This window comes from Artibeus jamaicensis, unplaced genomic scaffold, assembly GCF_021234435.1.
Source record: "Artibeus jamaicensis isolate MK-2021 breed Jamaican fruit bat unplaced genomic scaffold, CSHL_Jam_final contig_793, whole genome shotgun sequence".
NCBI lineage: Eukaryota > Metazoa > Chordata > Mammalia > Chiroptera > Phyllostomidae > Artibeus > Artibeus jamaicensis.
In genome coordinates, this window is record NW_026521975.1 from 185,285 (window position 1) to 208,236 (window position 22,952).

General features: G+C 38.7%; 2 protein-coding genes across 6 annotated transcripts in view; one reads left to right on the top strand and one right to left on the bottom strand.

Annotated features, from left to right (window-relative positions):
• Nucleotides 1-1,352: 1,352 nt before the first annotated feature.
• ZMYM5 (zinc finger MYM-type containing 5) overlaps nucleotides 1,353-22,952 on the bottom strand; it is a 43,692-nt gene continuing 22,092 nt past the window's right edge. For 4 of the 5 annotated variants that reach the window (XM_037156962.2, XM_037156963.2, XM_037156965.2 and 1 more), the window contains exons 6-9: nucleotides 11,934-12,219; nucleotides 11,223-11,385; nucleotides 10,043-10,255; nucleotides 1,353-4,104 (exon numbers count right to left, since the gene is read on the bottom strand). In XM_037156962.2, the coding sequence (XP_037012857.2) occupies nucleotides 3,349-4,104; nucleotides 10,043-10,255; nucleotides 11,223-11,385; nucleotides 11,934-12,219 (1,418 nt within the window). In that variant the 3' untranslated portion in view covers nucleotides 1,353-3,348. Of the gene's footprint in view, nucleotides 4,105-10,042; nucleotides 10,256-11,222; nucleotides 11,386-11,933; nucleotides 12,220-22,952 lie in introns of those variants that run through there. The other variant, XM_053672869.1, reaches the window with a different exon arrangement.
• Nucleotides 14,819-15,263, top strand: LOC119058014 (40S ribosomal protein S15-like). Its single transcript, XM_053672870.1, is given in 2 exon segments — nucleotides 14,819-14,893; nucleotides 14,895-15,263. Coding segments are annotated over 2 exon segments (444 nt in total).

The following is a 22,952-nucleotide window of genomic DNA, read 5'->3' on the forward strand; positions in this document are numbered from 1 at the left end:
AAACTTCGTAAAATGCCATTGGCTAATTCTTTCCACAGTAACAATAGCTACAAGCTTTTGAAAATCATCTCTAGTCATCAATATTATGCTCTCTCCTCAAACTCATTTTCTCATATTCAGGTGTATCTGGCTCAGAATTTCCTTTCAGTCCAGTTAAAAATGTCAAATTTGTAATTTCATCCTGGTATGTTCACACTATAATTCAGCAGTAGAGAGGACTACTCTGTTTCTAAAATGTTGTATTTCATGTTCTGTCTACAACTTTCCCTATTACCTGCTATTGATGACTGTAGCAACCTAGCTTTATCAGTTGGAGTTTTAAACTAGAAGCAGTTGGACTCTTCAAAGCTTTGAAATAGGTGAGTATGACCTAAATAGATGTAGCACTATTCTACCAAATTGCTTGAGCTCTTCAACCTTACTCATTTTTATATCTATGTAGCAAATTGTAAACATGAAGTAGCTATTAGCAACTCTCACTAGCTTATAGCACTAAGCAAGGGTGGGTCAGGGGATCACAGGAAGAAAATGGCTCACTGTAAGAATTTTTAAGATGATAATTTAAAATTGTGAGGTATATGAAATATCCACTTGTACTTTGTGAGAAAAGCAATAAATTGTTGTTTCTGGAGAACTGTTATTCTGAATTGTCCTCCCTAATTCTGAGTATAAATTAGTGGTAGGAGATACTTTTTTCTAATGCCTTTTCTGAGTGCAACTAAAAGAATGGGAAACTTGACAAAAAAACTGTACTTGAAAAATAACTAAATAAAATTAATTAAAAAAAAAAAAAGAATGGGAAACAAACCCTGGGCATATCACATCACAGGAAACAGAACTTGCACTTTGCATTCTGTGTTGCCCCTTCCTTCTTTATAGCAAACACATTCTAAATTTTACAATGAAAAAAAAAGTTATTTCTCTGCCTAGAGATAATTTTATCTCCTGAATTTAGTTAATTTTCCCCTCAACATTTCATTAAAAAAATATCATATAAAGCAATAAGTTGAAATTTACAGTGAACACGGATAAACCCAGTATCCACATCTTCTGAAATTCTTTAAAAATATATTTATTTATTTATTTATTTATGGAGAGAGGGAGGAGAGAGGAAATCACCAATGTGTGGTTGCCTCTCCAGTACCCACAAATGGGGACCTAGCCCACAACCCAGGCATGTGGCCTGACTGGGAATCGAACTGGCAACCCCTTGGTTTGCAGTCTGGCACTCAATCAATTAACTGAGCCACACCAGCCAGGACCGTCTTTTGAATTTTTTTTTTACAGAATGTTTATTTTGATTTTTTCTAAAAATATCAGGAACTGTTAAAAATAAGCTCAATATTTTGCCATACCAAAAACAACACAAGTAAAAGTAACATTTAGAAATCATGTTTAACCTTACAGAAACATGTTTTAGGGTAGCAAGTTTAACAGTCTTCCCTCCATAGAGCAAAACAAGTTTACTGAACCAAAACACTGAGGTGGACTTTTTAAAACTGACAAAATTTTTGAAAAGAAAAACAAAAGCATTCTTTTTTAAAAATTTTTATTTATCTTTAGTAAGGGAAGGGAAGGAAATTATCAATGTATGGTTGCTTCTGGTGCATCCCCTGCTGGGAACTGACCTGCAACCCAGGCATGTGCCCTGATTGGGAATCAAACCGTGATCTTTTGGTTCACGGGCCCGTGCTCAATACACTGAGCTACACCATCCAGGGCCCACCTTTTGAATTTTTTACATCTAACTTAGTACTACATGAAGGGTTTATGGTGCTTGATTGGTGTGCAGTAAGAACAAAAAGATTTTAAGATAAGGATCTAATTTTGTTTTCTCAATGAATAAATTTGACGACCTTACTAAATTATTTAAGTGGCTCCTGGCTGATTTCATTACTTTGCTCAGCCAATCAACAGTTTATCTAATATAATCACAGAACAAATCTGTCACTGAATTAACTCTAAGCTTTAATGAATTAACAAGTATATTAACCATTTGCAAAGGAACTTCAGAACAACTTGTTATATTTTTTAGGGTATCATCATGGGCCTCTGAGAGCAAAGTGGATTTTTGGTAGCAACCCAAAAATCTAAATGAGCCCATTCAGATCCAAATCTGACTCACATGATCACTGCAAAAAAAAAAAGTCATAAATTAATGATTTCCCTGGGTGTTCCAGCACAGGCCTCACGACATGCAACAAGTACTCTAAGTGTCAGCCCCTTTAAGAATACATTTTGCTCTGCTCATATGCCATTCCATTTGCTGGGAAAAGCCTTGAGACAGGTTCAAGCACATGTAAGAACTTAATATATGATAAAATTGGTATCAGAAACCAGAAACAATGAGAGATATACTACATATACAGTCATGGGAACACTGACTGACCACCTCAGAAAAAAAGAGATTCTAAATTTTCATCAGTATTTCTCAGATTTCAAGCATGAAATCTCCTTCAGAAAAAAAAATGTCGCAATACCTAAAGGTTAACTTAATATATTTTTATTTTCGTATTTTTTGTATTTGTACCAACATAAAAATAGGTATACACTTTGTTTATAGTTCTCACATAACAATAAAAGCTAAAACATTTACCAATTAAAACAGAGCCAATAAAATGCAAATTAACCACCTTAAAATTTTAACAAATGATGCTACTTTGCTCAGATAAAAAATAAATCAAAAAAATAAAATAAATCACAAGTATTTGGTTTAACAGTAAAAAGCTGCAGTTTCATATCCCATTCTGTTTTTAAATGGCTTCTGGATGTTTTTAATTAATTTATCTATCTTTATTTTTATATTTATCGGGTAAGAGGGAGAGAAACATCAATGTGAGAGAGAACTATCAATCAGCTGCCTCTTGTACACACCCAGACAAATGCCCTGACCAGGAATCAAACTGAGGACCCTTTGCTTTTCACGATGACACACACCCAACTGAGCCACACAGGTCAGGGCTGAATACTTTTATTTTAATAATAATAATGATAAAAACACTTGTTTACACAAGTATTTTGTTCAAACTGGTATTGAAAATTTAAATCTTTTTCTCCTTTCAAGGGAATCAGAACAGAAAATTAACCAAACCTATCAAATGCCATTTTAAAAAGGTGTGAATTGACTGCCTAAAAAAATTAACAACTCCTTTATTGAAACCTGCATTAGTCACTATTGAATCCAACTAGCTTTAGAATTTGGAAAGAAACATTCTTTACTATTTATTTGCTATTATGCTTATTGCTATCGAACACTTGAGTTACTCTGTGTAGGAGCCTCACAACACAATGGTACTAGACTGTTAGGTACAGACATCCTGAGTTAAATGTAAGATCCTGTCAGGTATATCATGTGTACAGCAACAGTACACCCTCACTGTTCTCATTCTCATGTACTCTGTGATTTGCAACTTCAACAGTTTGGTTTTTTTTCAAATCACATTTTAATTTTGAATACTTAACACTGTTGTTGATGTGCATTTCACTTTCTTCATGTTTGCTAAGAATATGTGATAAATGCTGCCAGTCTCTGCACCCATTCTCATTCTTCAGTTGATTTTTCCCTTCTCCAAAAAGTTTGCAATATAGACAAAACACAGAATCTTTTGAGGTTGAATAAAGTAACCAGGATCTAGTGGTTTTTTCACCATTTGGAAGAATTCGTGTATAATAAGTTTCTGAAAACTTCCTTCCTGTATTGTCTTTTGGAAAGTTAAAATTTCTTACTTGAGGTGGATCATTTTCAACAAGAATATTCCGTTGTTTAATATTCAAAACTCGGGGCCATGAGCCTGGATCTGTAGAAAGCACAACTGCTCGGGTGGAATCTTCTGATTTTTTCTCTTCCAGTTGCTCTTGAAATGTATCAACTATAGTGGACACAGAAGCAGGTAAATTCACATCCTGTCTGGTTAGTGATGCATCTGTGCTGCACTCTGCTGATACCTGTGACTCTGAAGTCTTTTCCTTTTTTTCTGGTATTCCCTTTACTTTTTCCAAAAGTATATTAAATGACCCATCTAATTTTCTTTCATTTTCTTCTCTAACAGTGTTCCTTTTTCTGTTTTCTGGTATGGACAATTTTTTTGATTTTGTTTCTAGCATCTAGAAAGAAAGAAATTATAATTTTATCTTAAAAATGGTAACACTAAAAAAAATTAGTATATGTAAAAATGCCTAGTAAGCAATGAAAAGATGCTCATCATTAGTCATGACAGAAATACAAATAAAAACCAACCCCTTCCACTTCATGTCCTCTAGGATGGCTATAATATCAAGACAGGTATTGGCAAAGATATGGAAAAACAGGAATCTTCCTAAGGTGATGGTGCAAATTTAAAATGATTATCTGCTCAGAAGAGTTACGAAATACCTCAAAAGTTAGAGTTACCATATATGACCCAGCAATAACAAATGTAAACACATGTCCACACAAAGATGTGTATACAATAGCCAAAAAGTAGAAACAAGTAAAAAATCCATTATGGTGGATAAATTAAAATGTGGTATTATGCATACTATGGAATATTATTTGAGAATAAAAAATATAGCAAAGATATATCTATAACATATATGGACCATTCAACAGGAAATACATGAAAACCAGTCACAAAGTACCACATATTATATGACTCTATTTAATAAAATGATTATATTATCTATTTTGGAGTTGATAAAATAAAAATGCAAAATAAAGACAAAAGAGAACAAAGATGTATACAATGTGACTGGCAGCCTGGCAGCTGTATATAACACAACTTGAACAACGTATATAATGGAGCTTAAACAGAGCTGGCATGCTCTCCCTCCAGGAGCCCACCTGTGCTTTTCCTTTCTCCCTCTTCTCTCACAGGCACACATCTCCTGAACTGTAAGAAATCCCATCTGAAACTACAGGAGAAGCAAAGGGCAGCTGCAGTGCATCCAGGGCTAATACCCTGTACCTGGCTCCAAGATCCCCTCTCCTCTGACTTTGTTAGCTCAGAAGGGAGCTAACGGCAACCCCGCCCAGGCTCCCTCCTGTTGCTTCTTCTGTCCTGAGCCCTTCCTTGTTCCAGTGTTCCCAGCTTTCATAAACACAGTCTCAAAATAAAACCACCTGCTTGATTTAATTTTGAAAGCAATGTAGGGTAGCAGGGAAGTATTAAAAAAAGAAGTGACATGACCAAATCTGTACCTTATAATATAAAGAACACTTTGACTGTAATATGTATATCCAACTGTAAGAAAGACCAAACTGTACAGGGACAGTCAGGAAACTGGGGTTATGCTGGCAAGAGGATGGAGGCTGCGTCTGGGATGACAGTAGAGACAGGGTAGATTCCAGAGATATTTATGAAGTAGAATGTGGATTAGTTGATAGCTAAGTGACTTTGGAGGCTGAATGGGAGGGAGATGCAGAGAAAGATCCTAATATTCTCAGAGCAGATGACTCCTTGGCATGATCTCAAAGAACTAACCAAAGAGGATCATAGATATGGAATATTTCTCATAGTGATCCCATCATCTCCACCCCAGCTCAGGCATGTGACTGGATGGATGATGGAATGAATCATTTACTAACAAAGGAAACAAATAAGGAAAGCAGGTTTAGAGTTTCAGTTTTAGATGAAGTTCGAGGTATGTGTGAAACATTCAAATGAAGATTATAAATGGCCTGAAAATTTAGAAATGTGATCTTCAGGTATTTTTTGAAGTCATCAATATATATTAACTGATACTGTGGGAGTAAAGAATACTATACTAGAACACACAGAAAAAGAAACAGAGAACTGTTGGGAACAGAGTGCTCTGCCTGGTTTCAAAAGCTATAACCTTCCTTGGCTAAGGCTGAGTAAAAATGCCTTAAGGGCATAAGCAGGTAAAGAGGCAAAACGTATCCTCTCGCAGCACAGCCTCTGCCCTCTTTACTTCACCCTGCTTGGCCCCTGGAGGATGGATGGACAGTCAATAACGGGTAAGATTGCTCAAGGAAGAAACAGTCTAAGACAGGCGGTTGCACAGGGGTCATCAGGGAAGGATTTAGGGGATTGTGGAGGAGGGACAAAAGACCCTCGCCCCTCCACTTTGTTATAGCCTAAATCTTCATTCTATTTGTAGAGTCCCCTAATCTCTTGGCTGTCTTACTTCCCCCACCTGACTTAAACCTAAAACAATGCAGGAGGTCGGTGCAGCACTGTGCTGGAACAGGCAGTTTGAAGGCAGGATGGATCAGGCCTAAGAATGCATAAAATCCTGTGAAACTTGTTTTGCTAAGAATGCCCTCAATTTAAATGTTAAGCATAAAGTGAGTTTGTTTCCCAAAGTTTTATGGCCCTTTGGCTTCACTCTATTTATCTGACCCTGACTCAGAATAAGCCCTTATAGTTCTTTGATTGTTATCTATTCCTGGACCATTACTGCCTGACAATGATTGATGAGCTTTACATATAAAAGCCCTGTATTCCTATGCAAACTAAACCCAGTAAAAGCCCACTGAGAAAGAGGTTGAAGGCCCTTCTCCTTTGGGAGATTGGGTACCTTTCCTCCCCAAGCAGATCATGTCTTGGTAGATTTATTCTCATCTGTGGCGGCTAGAAGGGCTCTGCAGGATGGAGCTCCCTCACAGAAAACCAGGGACTGAAGTGTTACTTTTACACAATCCAAGCCCAGGTCAGGTGTTACCTATTTCCTTCCTGAGTTTCCCATGTTATAATTCTCAATGGGTGGGCCACTTCCCAGCTAGATGATCTTGGGCAAGCCAGTTACTTAATTATCTAAGCTTCAGTTTCCTCTCACTAAAATGAGGACATTAACTGCACTTATTTAGGGAAAACTTAAGATGACTAAATGTGTAAATACATGAAAAGCTGTATCTGGCACCACAGTAAACTTATGTTGGCTATCCTTACTGGCATATAGTCATACGAGGATACTCGTGATTAGGTGACAATTACTTAATAAAGTCTAATAGAGAAAAACTGATGACAAAAAATACAAAGGTGGTTGTTTTAGCTACTCATTGGTACAGGTTCATGAATTCTGTGCTGTATACTCTAGGCTGAAGGTCAAAGTGTCTTTCCCCATCCATATCACTCAGGTTCTCTCTCCAGGGGTACACATCTGAGATTCCTTGAAAATCGAGTTCCAAATTATTTCTGTGCTCTACTGCATTATTCTGTCAAGTGAATATTTTTACTGATGATCTAGATAAAAACTGAAGCCAAATAAAAGACAGGTGATAGGCACCAATTAATTAAATCCTCTAAAAATGGTAGTGGGGAAAATCACTGGAAAGAAAGATACCAAGATGGAGAGAAGTACATTTAACGGAAGACCATTTCACTCTCGAAAGTGTCCCAGTGAGATGGCTCAGTCATCTCACATATAAAGCTAGTTATGCTGAGACCTCTGAATTCAATCACAAATAGATCCTGCCTCAGGGGACTTATAACTTATTTTGGGGGGATGAGGTACACATTTAATCAAATGATTATATCATGCACTAATTAAGGTTTCTAGTGTGAGGTCAAATCTAGCTATGATTATGGCTAAGATGTTTTCTCTGAACTTCATTATCTTTAACATATTGTACAGCTTTATTTACATAATCAAAATTGAGTATACGTTTAGTAAAAAGCATCAAGCTAGTTAAACAACAATAGTTTCCTTTCCCCCCTTTCCTGTAAGTTAGCCACTTTGAAAACATTTAACTGATTCTTGGGTGTTTATTTCCAAATATCAAAGTAAAATGCCTGCTTATCTATGTACTAGTTTTTCCTCCTCGTTTTATGTTATCATCAGTTGAATCCTCAATGAGGATGACAGGAATTTAGATCTCCTTCTTAAACTGTGCTTATTACTGCACACTCACCTTCCTGCACCTACTTATCCTTTGGTTATAAGACTTCGACATTGGCACTTCTGATGTCTTGGGCCAGTTAATTCTGTTGTGGGGACTGTGCTGGCATTGCAAGATGTTTAACAGAATCCCTGGCCCCATCTACCCCACGGCTGTAGCACCAGCAACCCCACAGTTGTAGTAAAAAATGTTTAAGATGTCCTGGCTGGTGTGGCTCAAACCAAAGGGTTGCTGGCTCAATTCTCAGTCAGGGTATGCGCAAGAGGCAACCCTTTTCCCTCCTCTTCCCTTCTCTAGAATCAATTCAAAAATGTTTAAGACATTGCCAAATATTCCCAGGGGGACAAATCATCCTTGGTTAGATCACTGGGTAAGGTCAAGATTAAGTCCATGCATTTCATGACTGAAATTTCAGTTTTTCCTTAAGGTATTTTTTTTTAAAAAAAAAAAAAAAGATTTTATTTTTAGAGAAGGGGCGAGAGGGAGAGAAACATCAACGTGTGGTTGCCTCTTGCACACCCCCTACTGGGGATATGGCTGGCAACCCAGGAATGTGTCCTCATTGATAACTGAACCTGGGACCCTTTGGTTCACAGGCTGGAGCTTGAGCCACTGAGCCACACCACACCAGGCAGGGCAGAAAAATGATAATTTTTTAACCTTTACTTTATTAAATACACAAAATTAACTTGAGATAGATGACAGACCTAAACATAAAGGCTAAAACTACAGTGCTTCTAGATGAAAGTAAAGGTAAGTATCTTCATAATCTTGGTAGGCACAGATTCTTTAAAATAAGACACAAAAAGTATTAATCAGAGAAGGAAATAGTAAACTGCAGTTTGTCAAAATTAAAAATTTGGACTTTTCATAAACATTAAAAAAATGAAAAGATGTAACACTGCCCACAAGAACATCTTCCCAATACATTGATTTTATTTATTTTTTAAGGAGAAGGGAAGGGAGGGAGAAAGATACATTGATGTATGAGAGAAGCAAAGATCAGTTGCCTCTCATCTGCCCCCAGTGGGGACCTGGCCCGCAATGCTGGCACGTGCCCAGACTGGGAATCAAACTGGCAATCTTTCGGTTCACAGGTCAGTGCTCAAACCACTGAGCCACCCTCGGAAGGACTCACTACATTTATTTTATAAAAGATATGTATCCAGAACACACAAAGAATTTCTGTAACTCAATAATACAAAAACAACCTAATTTTAAAAATGGCTGAAGACTTCTGGTAAAGATAGTGGCATAGGTAAATATGCCTTTCCACATTGAACCACCACCTCAAAATTACAGCTAAACTATAGAAATTACAGCTAAACTCTCAGAAATTAAGCTGAATGGAAGTCCTATAACTATGGAATTAAAGAAGAAATCAACTACTGAATTAAAGCAGAAACCACACCAAGACTGGTAGGAGAGGCAGAGACGTGGAATGGGCTGTTCCCACACCTATGTACAGTGAAAATATCAGGAGAGATAACAGGAGCAAGGGGGTCTGGTCCCAACCTGCCACTAGGGTCCCCAGCAAAGGGTTCCAGTGCCAGGAATATAAATCCCCGTAATCTCTGGCTATAAATCCAGCAGGAATTGAGGCTGTGGAAGACAGAAATTGGAGTCTCTGGCAGGTCCACACACAGACTTACTTCCATTCACTCCCTCTGAGCTCCAGCATGGTGGAAGCAGGTTGAAAGGTATCAAAGACATACAAGGAGAAATTGAATTGTCTGGCACCAGGGTAAGAGGTGGAGACAGCTTTCTCCCAACAGAAGTTCCAGCAGAGACCATCATTCCTTTTCTAAGCCCTCCCCCAGTGGTTTGATTTCTTAGTTTTCTAATCCAAGTGGGTTGCATGTCATCCTGTAAACTGAAAGGTCACTGGTCTAATTCTCGGTCAGGGCACATACCTGTGTTGTGGGCCAGGTCCATGTTTGGGGCATGGTGAGAAGCAACCAATCAATGTTTCTCTCCCTCTCTACCTCCTTTCCCCTCTTTAAAATAAATCAATAAAACCTTAAAACAAAACAAGCTTGCTTAGAACAATCTATTTCAATACTCACTTGACATGGGACAGCTCGATGACAGGCTGACAAAAAGTGAGACTAAATGAGATTCTAAGATCAATCTGGGTAAGGTAAGCTAACAGGTAGAAAACTATTGTATATCCGATCATCTAAGACTTATTAAAAGAATTACCTGTTTATATTCATTAACACAACTCTGGCAGCAGAATCTTATCTGCTGGCCATCAACCACCCGAACACTGTTTCCAGATCCTTTAGTGGGCAGGTACTCTCCACACTGTTCACAGCAATTCATTATCAGACCATTAGCCAACCTGTACTTATTAAAGCAGTGGTTACTGCATAGTTTATGTGTCACATTATTAACGCTGACTTCATGGCGAATCTAAAAGAAAAATGAAAACTTATCAAATAAACGAGCCACATTAGCAAAGTAAGCAATGAGGTAAGTAGTTTCTTCAATAAAAACAAAGAAACTATTATCTCAGAGGAAAAAATATTCAGGAAAAAGACTGAAAAGCCCATTTCCCCAGTCTTTCATTTTCATCTTTGATTTCTTTGTAAAATCATTCTTGGATTTTATAAAGAAAATAAAGATTCATAAAACAAAAAGCAGTAAAATCAGTAATAATTTCCCCAGAGACACAAGCATTCTAAAAAAAAACAGGCCTAGAAAATTTTGATACCACCTGTTTAAAACAAATGGATTTAGAATTCTTAGTATTATAAGCTTAACTGCCCTAGAAAATTTGTGGAAGGGACTAAGGGAATCATTATTCCATATTCAGATGGTGTCGATATATATAAGACTGCTTCTTGCTTTGCTCAGCTCTGTGGTAACTGAGATAAAATTGTGCCCTGGATTTGCATGGCTCTGGGACAAACAACACCAAACTCAGTTACTAAGGACTGTGTTAAATGAGGAAAGCCTGCATGCACATTTCTTCTTTCAGCAACTGGAAGGATGGAAATACCATTTAAGGAATACAAAGTTATCAACATACTTTCAGTCCACATGTTCTATATGTTCTTGCACCAGGACTGGTTGCTTCCTCCATGTCCTGAATAATACACTTTTATTTAGCGTTTCTTGTAAGAACAAAACTCACCATGTAACTACTGCTCTGTGGACAAATATAACCAACTCCATAAAAATAGATGTATATTTTTCATACTATACAAACAGGACATTTGTTTATAAGATAGTTCTCACATATCCTTATTCTTTGCTTTAACTTCACTGTCCAGATTCAGGACATGTGCATTATGTATGTAGATGGCACAGCATAGAATAGCACTTAAAGAGTTAAAGTTATCCTAGATAATAACCTAAATAAGATAAGAATTCAGACCTCTGTTAGTTTACTACAGATTGTACATCTTGACTTGTTCAGAATTCTTTTCCTGAGACTCTGGTTTTCTTCGTAGGGAGACACACAGTATGCACTACAGAAATCCTGGAAGGGCTGGCTCGGCTGCACTTGAGGAATATTAGCCCTTTTTGCAGGTGCATCTCTGAAACAGGGATAAAGACAATTTAAGAATGCTGTATTTTATTTTCAAATATAAAACAATTAAAGGACATTCTTCATTTTTTCATAATCTAATCACTAGGAATCAAGTATAATTTTTGGATTCAGCAAAATCCACTGTTTGGTTGCATCACTAAGAGTTTCTAAATAAAATGGGAAGAGAAGATTTGGAGGTAAAAAATATTTTACATCAGAAGAACCTTGCTACAGACTGTGATGATTTTTAGAAGCATTCAAAAAGGGTGGTAGCAACTTGGTAGAACTGAGGTAGAAGATGGGAGAGGGTCTGAGGTAGAGTCAGTGGTGGGGAGTGGGTCCATTTATTTCCATATCTACACTCCATTTTCCTGTCAAGAGTAAGGACAGTACAAATAAGCCCAGAGCTCTGACAAACTCTTAAGATAACTCAAACTCAATAAAATTGTAGACATCTCTACCCATGAATTTATGCAGCTCTCCAGTTACATTCAGAACACGTATTTACACTGTCATTATCAAACACATGGAGCCACGCTGGAAAGCATAGCTTACTTTTTACACGTTACATTGCGTGTCTTTGGAGTACGCTTATGAGAGAAGGAGGAAAGGCAGGTGGTAGAACAAAAGAGGTTAGCTGATCCTTTCCGTTGATAAGCTGTCTGTCCTTTCTGTAAAGGATTTTTGCAGTGTGCACAGGTGATTTTAACTGGTTTAATAAGTTGCTGTTGGGCAGAAGGCTGGAAAATCTGTTTAGGAAGCGAGGCCACTGGTGCTAAAGAATCCACCCCTGGCTGTTTCTGATTTCGAGGAAATGATGCTGACTGGGAAATCCAAGAATCTTAAAAATAAAACAGAAAAAAATGTCATGGAACAATTCAAAATTCACATCAGATTTTTTTTATATTTAAAATGTTTAAATACAAAATTTTTCATTTTTAACATTTCATTTTGTACAAGTCTAAGAGAATAGTGAAGCAGCCATAGAAGCAAATGGTTAAGGCCAGAAAGCCTTGTTATCCAACCCCAGGGGAACTATTCACTTTGTATTCTAACCATATGATACTCTACCTTGCTAAGGATATAAATGGTGAGCCTGGAATTGTGCTATGTGGTAGACATCTCTTAAGTCAGTACTGCCAGATTTAAAAGGCATGTCCTGAGCTTACTAGGTTGTGCAAGTAGTGTATTAAACTGTGTCTGTGTTCAAGTAAAGCCTTATGTTTGGTACCAGGGCACTTGCAAAAAATATTAGCCATTTTTCTTTCTCTCAGAACAAGATATGCATTATAAAATTAAGCAAATATACAAAGATAACTAGAGTGTGGTATATGATATCCATTTTTGTAACAGCATTCCCCCCTAACATTTTATTATGAAAAACTCAAAGAATATAGAGAAGCTGAAAGAAGTTTACATATGGGAACTCCCTCCCATATGCTCACCAAGTACATTCTAATGTATTTTACAATTTTTTTCCAGTTAAATTTTCTGAGGGTAACATTGGTTATTAACATTATATATGTTTCAGGCATACAAGTTTATAATACATCTGCATATTGCATTGTATACTCACAACCCAAAGTCTAGTCTCTTTCTGTCAACATGTATTTGACACTGTTTACCCTCCCTCTACACTATTTTACTTTTTGCTTTATCACATCCTTCTATCTATTCATCCCTCTAAATAATCAACCCATCTTCTTTTATGTATTTCTTTAAATTTTTAAATTTATTTTTAAAGAGAGGGGAAGAGAGGGAGAAAGACAGGGACAGAAACATCAGTGCCTCTCACATGCCCCCTACTGGAGACCTGGCCCACAACCCAGGCATAAGCCATGACTGAGAACTGAACCAGCAACTCTTTGGTTCACAGGCTTGTGCTCAATCCACTGAACTATAATAACCAGGGCTATGTATTTCAAGTAAAATGAAGACATCAATACATTTTTCTCCAAAATACTTCAAAATACATGTAATTTAGACATAATAGTTTAATGCGAGTCTTTTCACAATTACTTCCTAGCTTTCTAAAATATTATTTCATAGGCATTAATATATGTAATTAGGAAAGATTTCACACAGTGAAATCTACTCCCTACCCCCACTCCATCATGTACTACTGTGGCTTCAAAATGGTACAATATTAAGTACAGGTAATAGTGCTTTTCAAGCTTTAACATGCATGAGATAACTTGGGAATATTTTTTAGAGATTCTAAATCAGTAGGTCTTGGGAGGACCTTGAGATTCTGAATTTCTTGGGCGATGATGAAACTTTGAGAAATGAGGCTCTCCTCAAAAATAGCTTTTTTAAAAAAGATTTTATTTATTTATCTTTAGAGGGGAAAGGAAGGGAAGAAGAGAAGGAGAGAAATACCAATGCATGACCGCCCCTCATGTGTCCCCTGATGGGAACTGGCCTGCAACCCAGGCATGTGCCCTGACCGGGAATCAAACCGCAATTCTTTGATTCACAGGCCCGCACTCAATCCACTGAGCTACACCAGCCAGGGCCAAAAATAGCTTTTGTCATCAACATGAGGCCTATGGTCCCCTCCACCTATTATATAGCTCCAGAGGCCTTTTATAATACTTCCAACACTAATAATTCTATTTTCACTTCTAAATTCCCACCCACTGCTTCTAATTTTCTTCATCCTATTTCCAGACATCTTCTACCTTATAGTCAAAACCAAAAACAGAACAAGTAACAAAGGAATTATTTCATTCCACAGGATGACATACTAGTTAATATGGAGTATATGCCAACAAAGGATTTTTTATCACCAAGTAATCAGAAAGGAAGTTTCTTTACTGCTAACTTTTCCTTCTTCAATTGAAGCCATACCTTTAGAAAACAAAATCATTCTGAACCACTCCAGGAAAAGAGAAATTAATATTTACCTATAAAATAAACATACGTTGCACTGACTGGGTAGCTCAGTTGGTTAGAGCTACCCATATGCCAAAGTTGAGGGTCTGATCTCTGGTCAGGGCACATACAAGAAGCATCAATGAATATATAATAAATAAGTGGAATGACAAAACTGATGTTTCTTCCTTCCTCTCTCTAAAATAAATTAAAAAATAAACATAGATTGCATCCTGGAATGAATCTTCTCTGAATATTATCTGGATAAGAAACTATATTTATTTATTTATTAAATTATCTTTTTAAAAAGATTTCATTTACTTATTTTTAGAGAGAGAGGAAGAAAGGAAGAGAAACATCAATGTGTGGCTGCCTCCTGCATGCCCCCAACTGGGAACCGGCAACCCTTTGGTTCTCAGGCTGGCACCCAATCCACCGAGCCACAGCAGCCAGGGCAAAACTGTATTTAATAAACAGAAAGATAGTCAAGTATCATATGATTTCTCCTCACCAGTGGTATGGGAGAAATAAGAAACATGAATACAGCTTTCCGAAGAACCAACAAGATGGCGGAAGTGGAGCAGAAGAAGAAGTGGACCTTCTGCAAGTTCACCTACCATGGCGTGGATCTCGATCAACTACTTGACACTTGACATGTCTTACGAGTAGCTGATGCAGCTCTACAGTGCCAGGCGGCAGCTGCGGCCGAACTCCGGCCTGCGGAGGAAGCAGCACTCACTGCTAAAGCTCCTGTGTAAGGCCAAGAAGGAAGTGCCGCCCATGGAGAAGCCTGAAGTGGTGAAGACACACCTGTGGGACATGATCATCCTGCCAGAGATGGTGGGCAGCATGGTGGGCGTGTACAATGGGAAGACCTTCAACCAGGTGGAAATCAAGCCGGAGATGATTGGCTACTACCTGGGGGAGTTCTCCATCACCTGTAAGCCAGTGAAGCACGGCCAGCCTGGCATTGGGGCCACCCACTCTTCCCGCTTCATCCCTCTCAAGTAGCCAATAAAAGCACGGAAGGAAGGAAGGAGGGAGGGAAGGAAAGAAAGAAACTTAAACACAAAAACATTGGGCTTTTTAATTTTGTGGAGTTATCCATATGTAAAGGGCATAGCTGTCTATAATTATGGAAATGATACATCAACTTTACTGCTCAAACACTAATTAGATCTTGACATTTTTTTTCACTTTAGCTTTGGTGCATACATAAATAAAGCAAGTATTGCCTTTGTTTATGCTGTATTATTTAATTCCTCCTAATTTCAAATTTCTTATTTCATCAAGTTTTTATTTTATTTTTGGTATTAGTGTGGCCAGATTAAACTTAAAGAACTCCCAAATTCCTCCAAGCCCTATTCCTGAAATACATTTTAAGAGGTCTAATATATTATTTAATCCAAGTCTCTCATTATATGCAAAGAAAATTAAGACCTACAAGTCAGGTGATTTGCTCAAAAGTCCGATAAGTAGTAGACCCACTATTTGACTTTTAGGTACTCTTCATTTATTCCTGCATTTAAACTCTTCTGCCTCAACAACCTTTCGGTATTTTTTAAATTTTAATTGTTGTTCAAGCAGTTTTCTGCCTTTTATCAGTATTTTTTTAGTGTTGGGTCTGTTGGTGAAAAGTTCTTTCAGTGCCATGGTGGGGTTTATTTTATTCCAGTTGGTAATGGATAACATGTCACACACAGTTTATAAATCCTACATGCAAGTCTCAAGTGAAATTTTTGTTTGCAGACTGTATTTGCATGACCAACACCCGGATAAACACAGAAAATTTCCAATAGCTCAGAAACCTTCCTTAGGTATTTTCTCACTCAATAACTCTAATTTCCCATAGGCCATCCCTATTCTGACTCCAAAAACTGATTTTGCTTTATATTGAGCTTCACATGCATGAGACTATATATGTACTCTTTTGTGCCTAATTTCCATAACCCAACATCTTTCTGTCTTTCTTTTTTAAAGATGTTATTTTGTAATATAGAGGAGAAGGGAGGGAGAAAAACAGATGTGCCAGAGAAACATCAATCAGCTGCCTCTCCCATCTGGCCTGCAACGAAGGCATGTGCCCTGAATGGGAACCAAACCAGCAACCTTATGCTTTGCGGTACGATGCCCATCCTACTGAGCCACATTAGTCAGGGCATCATCTCGTGTCTAAGGTTCATTCAACAAATGTACATAGTAGTGCATTCTTTTTCACTGACTGGAGTATTCCAATGTGTGGCTAATAGCACTTAACCATTCTACTGTTGATGGATACTTGGAATGCATACAACTTTTGATTTCTGTACTTGTCATTTAATGGTTTCTTAAGTATTTATCACACTCTGAATTTTTCTCTTCATTTTAGAAAGTCTGAGCTTGTATTTTTGCCTCATTTCTTTCTTCTTCTTTCTGGGACATCAATTACATGCCCTTTTCATCAAGTACCATATAGGTCTCTCACATTTCTTTAAATCATCACTGGTGCCCAGTAGGTGTGGCTCAGCTGGTTGGAGGGTTGCCCAGCATTCTTGCTGGGAACTGAGAAAGGTCACCAGTTCAGTCCCTGGCAAGCTGCACATAGAGGCAACCGATTGATGTTTTTCTCACATCAATATTTCTCTCTCTCTCTTGCCTCTTCTCTATCTAGAATCAATGTATATATCTTTGGTTGAGATTTTTTAAAAACATTAAATCCTCACATGGGGATGTTTTCATTGTTACTTTTAGAGAGAGAAACATCAGTGTGAGAGATGCATCAATTGACTGCCACATGCCCCAAATGGGGATTGAACCTGCAAACTTTGGGTGTATGGGACCATGTTCCAACCAACTAAGCCACCTGGTCAGGGCTCTCATGTGCCTTTTTGTGTTTTCCACCTTTTTGGGTATGATCCAATCTGGATAATATCATGATATAACTTCAAGTTCACTCATCCTCTCTTCAGCTGGGTCCCATCGTGAAGTTAAAATACAGTTTCTTAAAATCTGTCTCTGATAATGCAATTATTGAGATACCCTTGTGGGCTCACCTCCACTCTGCTTTTTAAAAATATTGATATTTTTTAAGGTTTTTTAAAAAAAAAAAAAAAGATTTTATTTACTTATCTTTAGAGGGGAAGGAAGGAGAGAGGGAGAGAAATATCAATGTATGGTTGCCTCTCATGCATCCCCACTGGGAACTGGCCTGCAACCCAGGCATGTGCCCTGACTGGGAATCGAACTGTGATCCTCTGGTTTGCAGGCCCGCACTCGATCCACTGAGCTACAGCAGCCAGGGCATTTTAAGGGCTTTATTTATTTATTTTTAGAGAGAGGGGAAGGGAGGGAGAGAAACATCAATGCATGGTTGCATTTTGTGCATCCCCTGCTGGGAACGGGCCTGCAACCCAGGCATGTGCCCTGACTGGGAATCGAACCACGATCCTCTGGTTCGCAGGCCTGTGCTCAAATCACTCAGCTACACCAGCCAGGGCCTGGTTGTTTCTTGTGTGCCCCCTACTAGGGACCTGGCCCACAACCCAGGCATATGCCCTGACTGGGAACCGAACTGGCAACCATCTGGTTTGTAGGCCAGCATTCAACCCAGTGAGCCATACAAGCAGCACAAAATATTGATACTCTGTTATATATAGTCTTGTCTTCTCATATTCCTAATTGTTTTTATATGAAAAATTGAAGAAAAAAATCAAGGTTCTGGCTTATGTTGGTTAGTATTCGAATCTCAAGGTTGGAGGTTTATATGTATATGTGTGTGTTCCTTTGTGAGTCTGCTGAAAGCTCCTTTTATTCTATTTTTAAAAATAATTATATTTATTTATTTTTAGAGAGAGGGGAAGGGAGGGAGAAAGAGAGGGAAAGAAACACCAATAGGCTGCCTCTTGCACAAACCCCAGTGGTGACTGGGCCTGCAACCCAGTCATGTGCACTAGTGGGGAACAAACTGGGGACCTTTTCTTTGTGGAACAATGCTTACCCAACTGAATTATGCTGGTTAGGGCTGCTGAAAGTTCCTTTTAGATTCTCAGTTATCTCTGCAGCCTTTTTTGAAAATAAACACATACCACTAAGAAAAGCAGACCCAAGCAACAAATTACTTTGCTAAGAATCCTCTCAGATTGTACAACTCTATTTTTTCACTATATTTCTAGGTCTGTGATGCTTTCACCAGATATATTTTGTCTTTTCCCCCCTAATTATTCTCTCCAGGAGCGATAAGAATTACCTTGTTTATCAGTATCAGAAGAATTCCCTAGAATCAGTATCAGTCAGAAATGTTTAGATCGCAACAAAAATACAATATAGATGCAAGAGCCATTTCCAAGGGGCCAGGTATTTTGCATGTTGAATTTTTTACTATGGATATAAAAATGTGATGAACAGAAAACTTTCACTGAAAAATAGTTTGCTAGGGACTTCCGGTAAAGATGGCAGTATAAGCAGACAAGAGTTCACCTCTTCACACAACCACAACAAAATTACAACTAAAATATAGAACCATCATTACTCAGAACTGACAAAAATCAAGTTAAATGGAAGTATGACAAACACGGAATTAAAGAAACCACAACCATCCAGAGTGGTAGGAGGACACACACGTGGAACAGGTTGGTCCCACATACACATGTGGATAAAAATTTGGGAGGAATATCTTGGGATCGAGGAGTCCTAGCCCCATACCAAGATTCCCAGCCCAGAGTTCCAGTACCAGAAAGACAAGACCCCACAACTTCTGGCTGCAAAAACAAACTAGGATTGAGTTGGTGGAAGGAAATGCTAAAGCCCCAAGCAGTTCCTTTAGAAGAACCCACACAGACTCACCTACTCAGACTCACTCCCTCTGAGCCCCAGCACTAGAGGAAGCAGCTTGAAAGACACCAGTGGCACACTGGGAAAAACTGGAGTGGCTGGCATCAAGGCAAGCAGAGGCCACTGTTCCTTTTCTGAACCGTCCCCACACAGAGCTAGTAAGCTGGTGCCGTACATGAGTCTCCATCGACCTGGGTAAAACTGTTTGCCCAGTCCTGGAGATAACCTGATACTCTGCCCCACCCAATTTATGGGCCCATACAGCTGCTTTTCTGTGTGAATGGCTGGTCTTAATATGCTTTACAACTTCCTAAATTCTCTTAAACAAGCAATACCTGGACTCAGTGAGCCTCAGGCTAGGTACTAGCAGCAGCCATCTCAGACTGCTTTACAGCTCAGGCAGAGGGGTCCAGGTGTTGAGGCTGACATTGCTCTGCACCATCTGGAGAACCCCAGAGTCTGCACACTCAGTGGAGAGGTACAGACCACAACAGAGCACCACCACCCTACACCTGCACAGCTGACTGACCTAGGTCAATTCCTTCCACTAAGCTGCCAATAGCAGTTGAAGCTCAACTACAAGAGAAGGGCGTACTCAGCACACATGGAGGTTGCACCTCAAGTACCCAGCTTGGGTTGACAGGGGAGGCTGTGCCATTGGATCCTACAGGACACCCACTACATTAGGCGACACTATCAAGACACCGAGTCAAAGCAGGTCTACCTAACACACAGAAAAACACAAGGAGGCTGCCAAAATGAAGAGACAAAGAAACATGGCCCAAATGAAACAACAGATCAAAACTCCAGAAAAAGAGCTAAACGAAATGGAGATAAGTGATTTATCAGATGCAGAGTTCAAGACACTGGTGCAGGATGCTCAAGGAACTTAGTGAGGATCTAACAGCTTAAAAAAAGATCTCATCAGAAATGAAGGATACACTAATTAAAATAAAGAACAATTTATATGGTAACAACAGTAGAGAGGATGAAGCTGAGAATAACATCAATGATCTGGAACATGAGGCAGCAAAAAACAACCAATCAGAACAAGAAGAAAAGAACAACCAAAAAAAATGAGGATAGTTTGTAAGCAGCCTGTGGGGAACTTTCAGCAATCCAACATTCACTTCATAGGGGTGCCAGAAGAAGAGAAGAACAAAAAATTGGATATGTATTTGAAAAAATAAGGAAATGAAACTTCCCTAATTTGGTGAAGCAAATAGACATACAAATCCTGGAAGCACAGATTTCCAAAAAGATGGACACAAAGAGGCCCACCCCAAGACACATCACAATTAAAATGCTAAAAGTTAAAGGGATGGGGGGAGGTTGTTGGAGAATGGGTGAGAGGTGAGGGGATTAAGTACAAACAGGTAGTTACAGAATAGCCATGGGGATGTAAGGTACAGTATAGGAAAGGGAGTAACCAAAGAACTGACATGCATGACCTGTAGACAAGGGTGGGGGCATTGCCTGAGGGAGTGGGGGTGCTGGATGGAAAGGAGCAAAAGGAGATAAATCAGGACAACTGTAACAGTATAATCAATTAAAAAAAAAGTCTGTCCTAAAGGTTAATGACGGAAGGATACAAGATGACAGTGGAGTAGGTGGAAGTCGTACTCACCTTCTCCCAGGAAAAACACTAAATTACAACAAAATTATACAACAATCCACCAGAATAATCAAACGAAGACTAAATTAACAGAAATGTTATAACAAAGAATTTACTGATAAAGCCACATTGAGACTGGTCGAAAGAGGAGAGACACAAAACAGGACTGGCCTGGCACCCATGTGTGGTAGTTCAGAATCTAGAGCATTATCTGAGCTGCAACTGCAAAGGGTCCCCCCACCCCCTCCCAAGGAGTTAGGTATCTCAACTCCACTGTAGGCTCCCAGCTAAGAGCACTAGTGCCAGGAAGGTGACTACATAACTTGGCTGAGAAAATCAGTGGGAATTTTGTATCTACCAGGGAGAGACAAGTCTGCTAGAAACCCAGGGCCCTCTTAAAGGGCCAGTACACAAAATCTTGTTCTTGGGCACTCACCCTGGGCTCCAACAGAGGGATGGCGGCTCAGAGTGGACCAGACTCATACAAGGAGAGATTGGGTTGTGTAGCCGAGGACAAAGCTAGAGGCACAGCTGCTAATGTCCCTGTGCTATGTCTCTCTTCCACACTGCTCACACACACCATTTTTCCTGGGTCAAACACTCTCCTGCATGCCAATTCAGGCCAGAAAGAGGTACTAGCACTGTCCTGCTAAGCTGAAGCTCTGAGGAGCAAAATTTTTGTGGAAGGCTTTCAAGGAGGTCATCCCCCCCCCCCCAAGGCCTCTACTCAGTGCCACCACTCCCGTACAGAGCCCTTCCTCCACAATGCCAAATCTTAATCTGTTTTAGCTGATGAACTCTACTGGCCTCACCCTAACAATTCCCCAAGACCCTGCCCCACCACAAAGAACCACAGGCATCAGGAGGGTGGTGGCTAGCCTTGGTGCACACTAAGACTTTTGCTGAACAATCTCAGACCCAGCATGAATGCCAAGTTTGAATCTCTATCAACATGGTGAACATGGTAAACTTACTCCTATCTCGTGACTCACTGAGAACCAACATCATGCAACTCATGTACAACCAGAGGATCTTTCAATGACTGAGTCGAAGAGGCAGACATCATGTAGAAGCTGGCCTGGTACACAGCCTGGCCCCTCCCACGAGCACCCAGGCTCAATCAGGCAGTCACAAAGTGTGGATTCACTTGTAGTTCCAAACGGGTAGCCCAGAGTCAGTCATGGACAGTGTCTGACACTGACCTTTAAAGTCTCTCTATAAAATATCAGCAAACTGAATTCAGTACTACATTAAAAAGATCATATGAACCAGGGTCAAGAGGGATTTATTCCTGGGATACAAGGTTAGTACAATATCTGCAAATCAACTGATATGACATATCATATAAACACAATAAAGAATAAAAATTAAATGAACATATCAAGATAGAAAATTACAATTTGACAAAATCCAACAACAATTTGATTAAAAACTCTCAACAAAAAGAGAACATGCCTCAACATAATAAATGCCATATATGACAAACTCACAGTTAACATCATACTCAACGGGGAAAAACTAAAAGCATTTCCCTTAAGATTAGGAACAAGACAAGGTTTATCCACTTTCACTACTCTTATTAACACAGTATTGGAAGTCCTAGCCATAGCAATCAGAGCAGAAGAAGAAATAAAAGGCATTCGAATTGGAACGGAAAAAGTAAAACTGTCATTATTTGCAAATGACAAAATAGTGCCAATACAGAACCTTAAAACTAAAAAAAAAAACTACTAGAACTGATCAATGAATTCAGTCAAGTATAAGGACACAACATAAATATTAATAAGATGACTGCATTTTTATAAACCAATAATAAGCAATCAGAAAAGAAAAATAAGAAAACAATTCCACTTACAATTTGCATTAAAAAAACACCTAGAAATAAATTTAACCATGGAGGTAAAAGACCTCACTCAGAAAATTATAAGACACTGAAGAAACTGAGGAAGACACAAATAAATGGAAGAATATAAAATACGCATGCATTGGAAAAAATTATCATTAAAATATCCATACTACCCAAAGCAATCTATAGATTCGATGCAATTCCCATGAAAATACAAATGGCATATTTCACAGAACTAGAATAATCCAAAATTTACATGGAATCACAAAGATCCCAAATAGCCACAGCAATTTTGAGAAAGAAGAACAAAGTTGGAGGTATCATGCTACCTGATATCAAATTATACCACAAGGTTATAGTAATGAAAGCAGTATGGTACTGGCATAAAAACAGACACACAGATCAATGGAACACAACAGAAAGCTCAGAA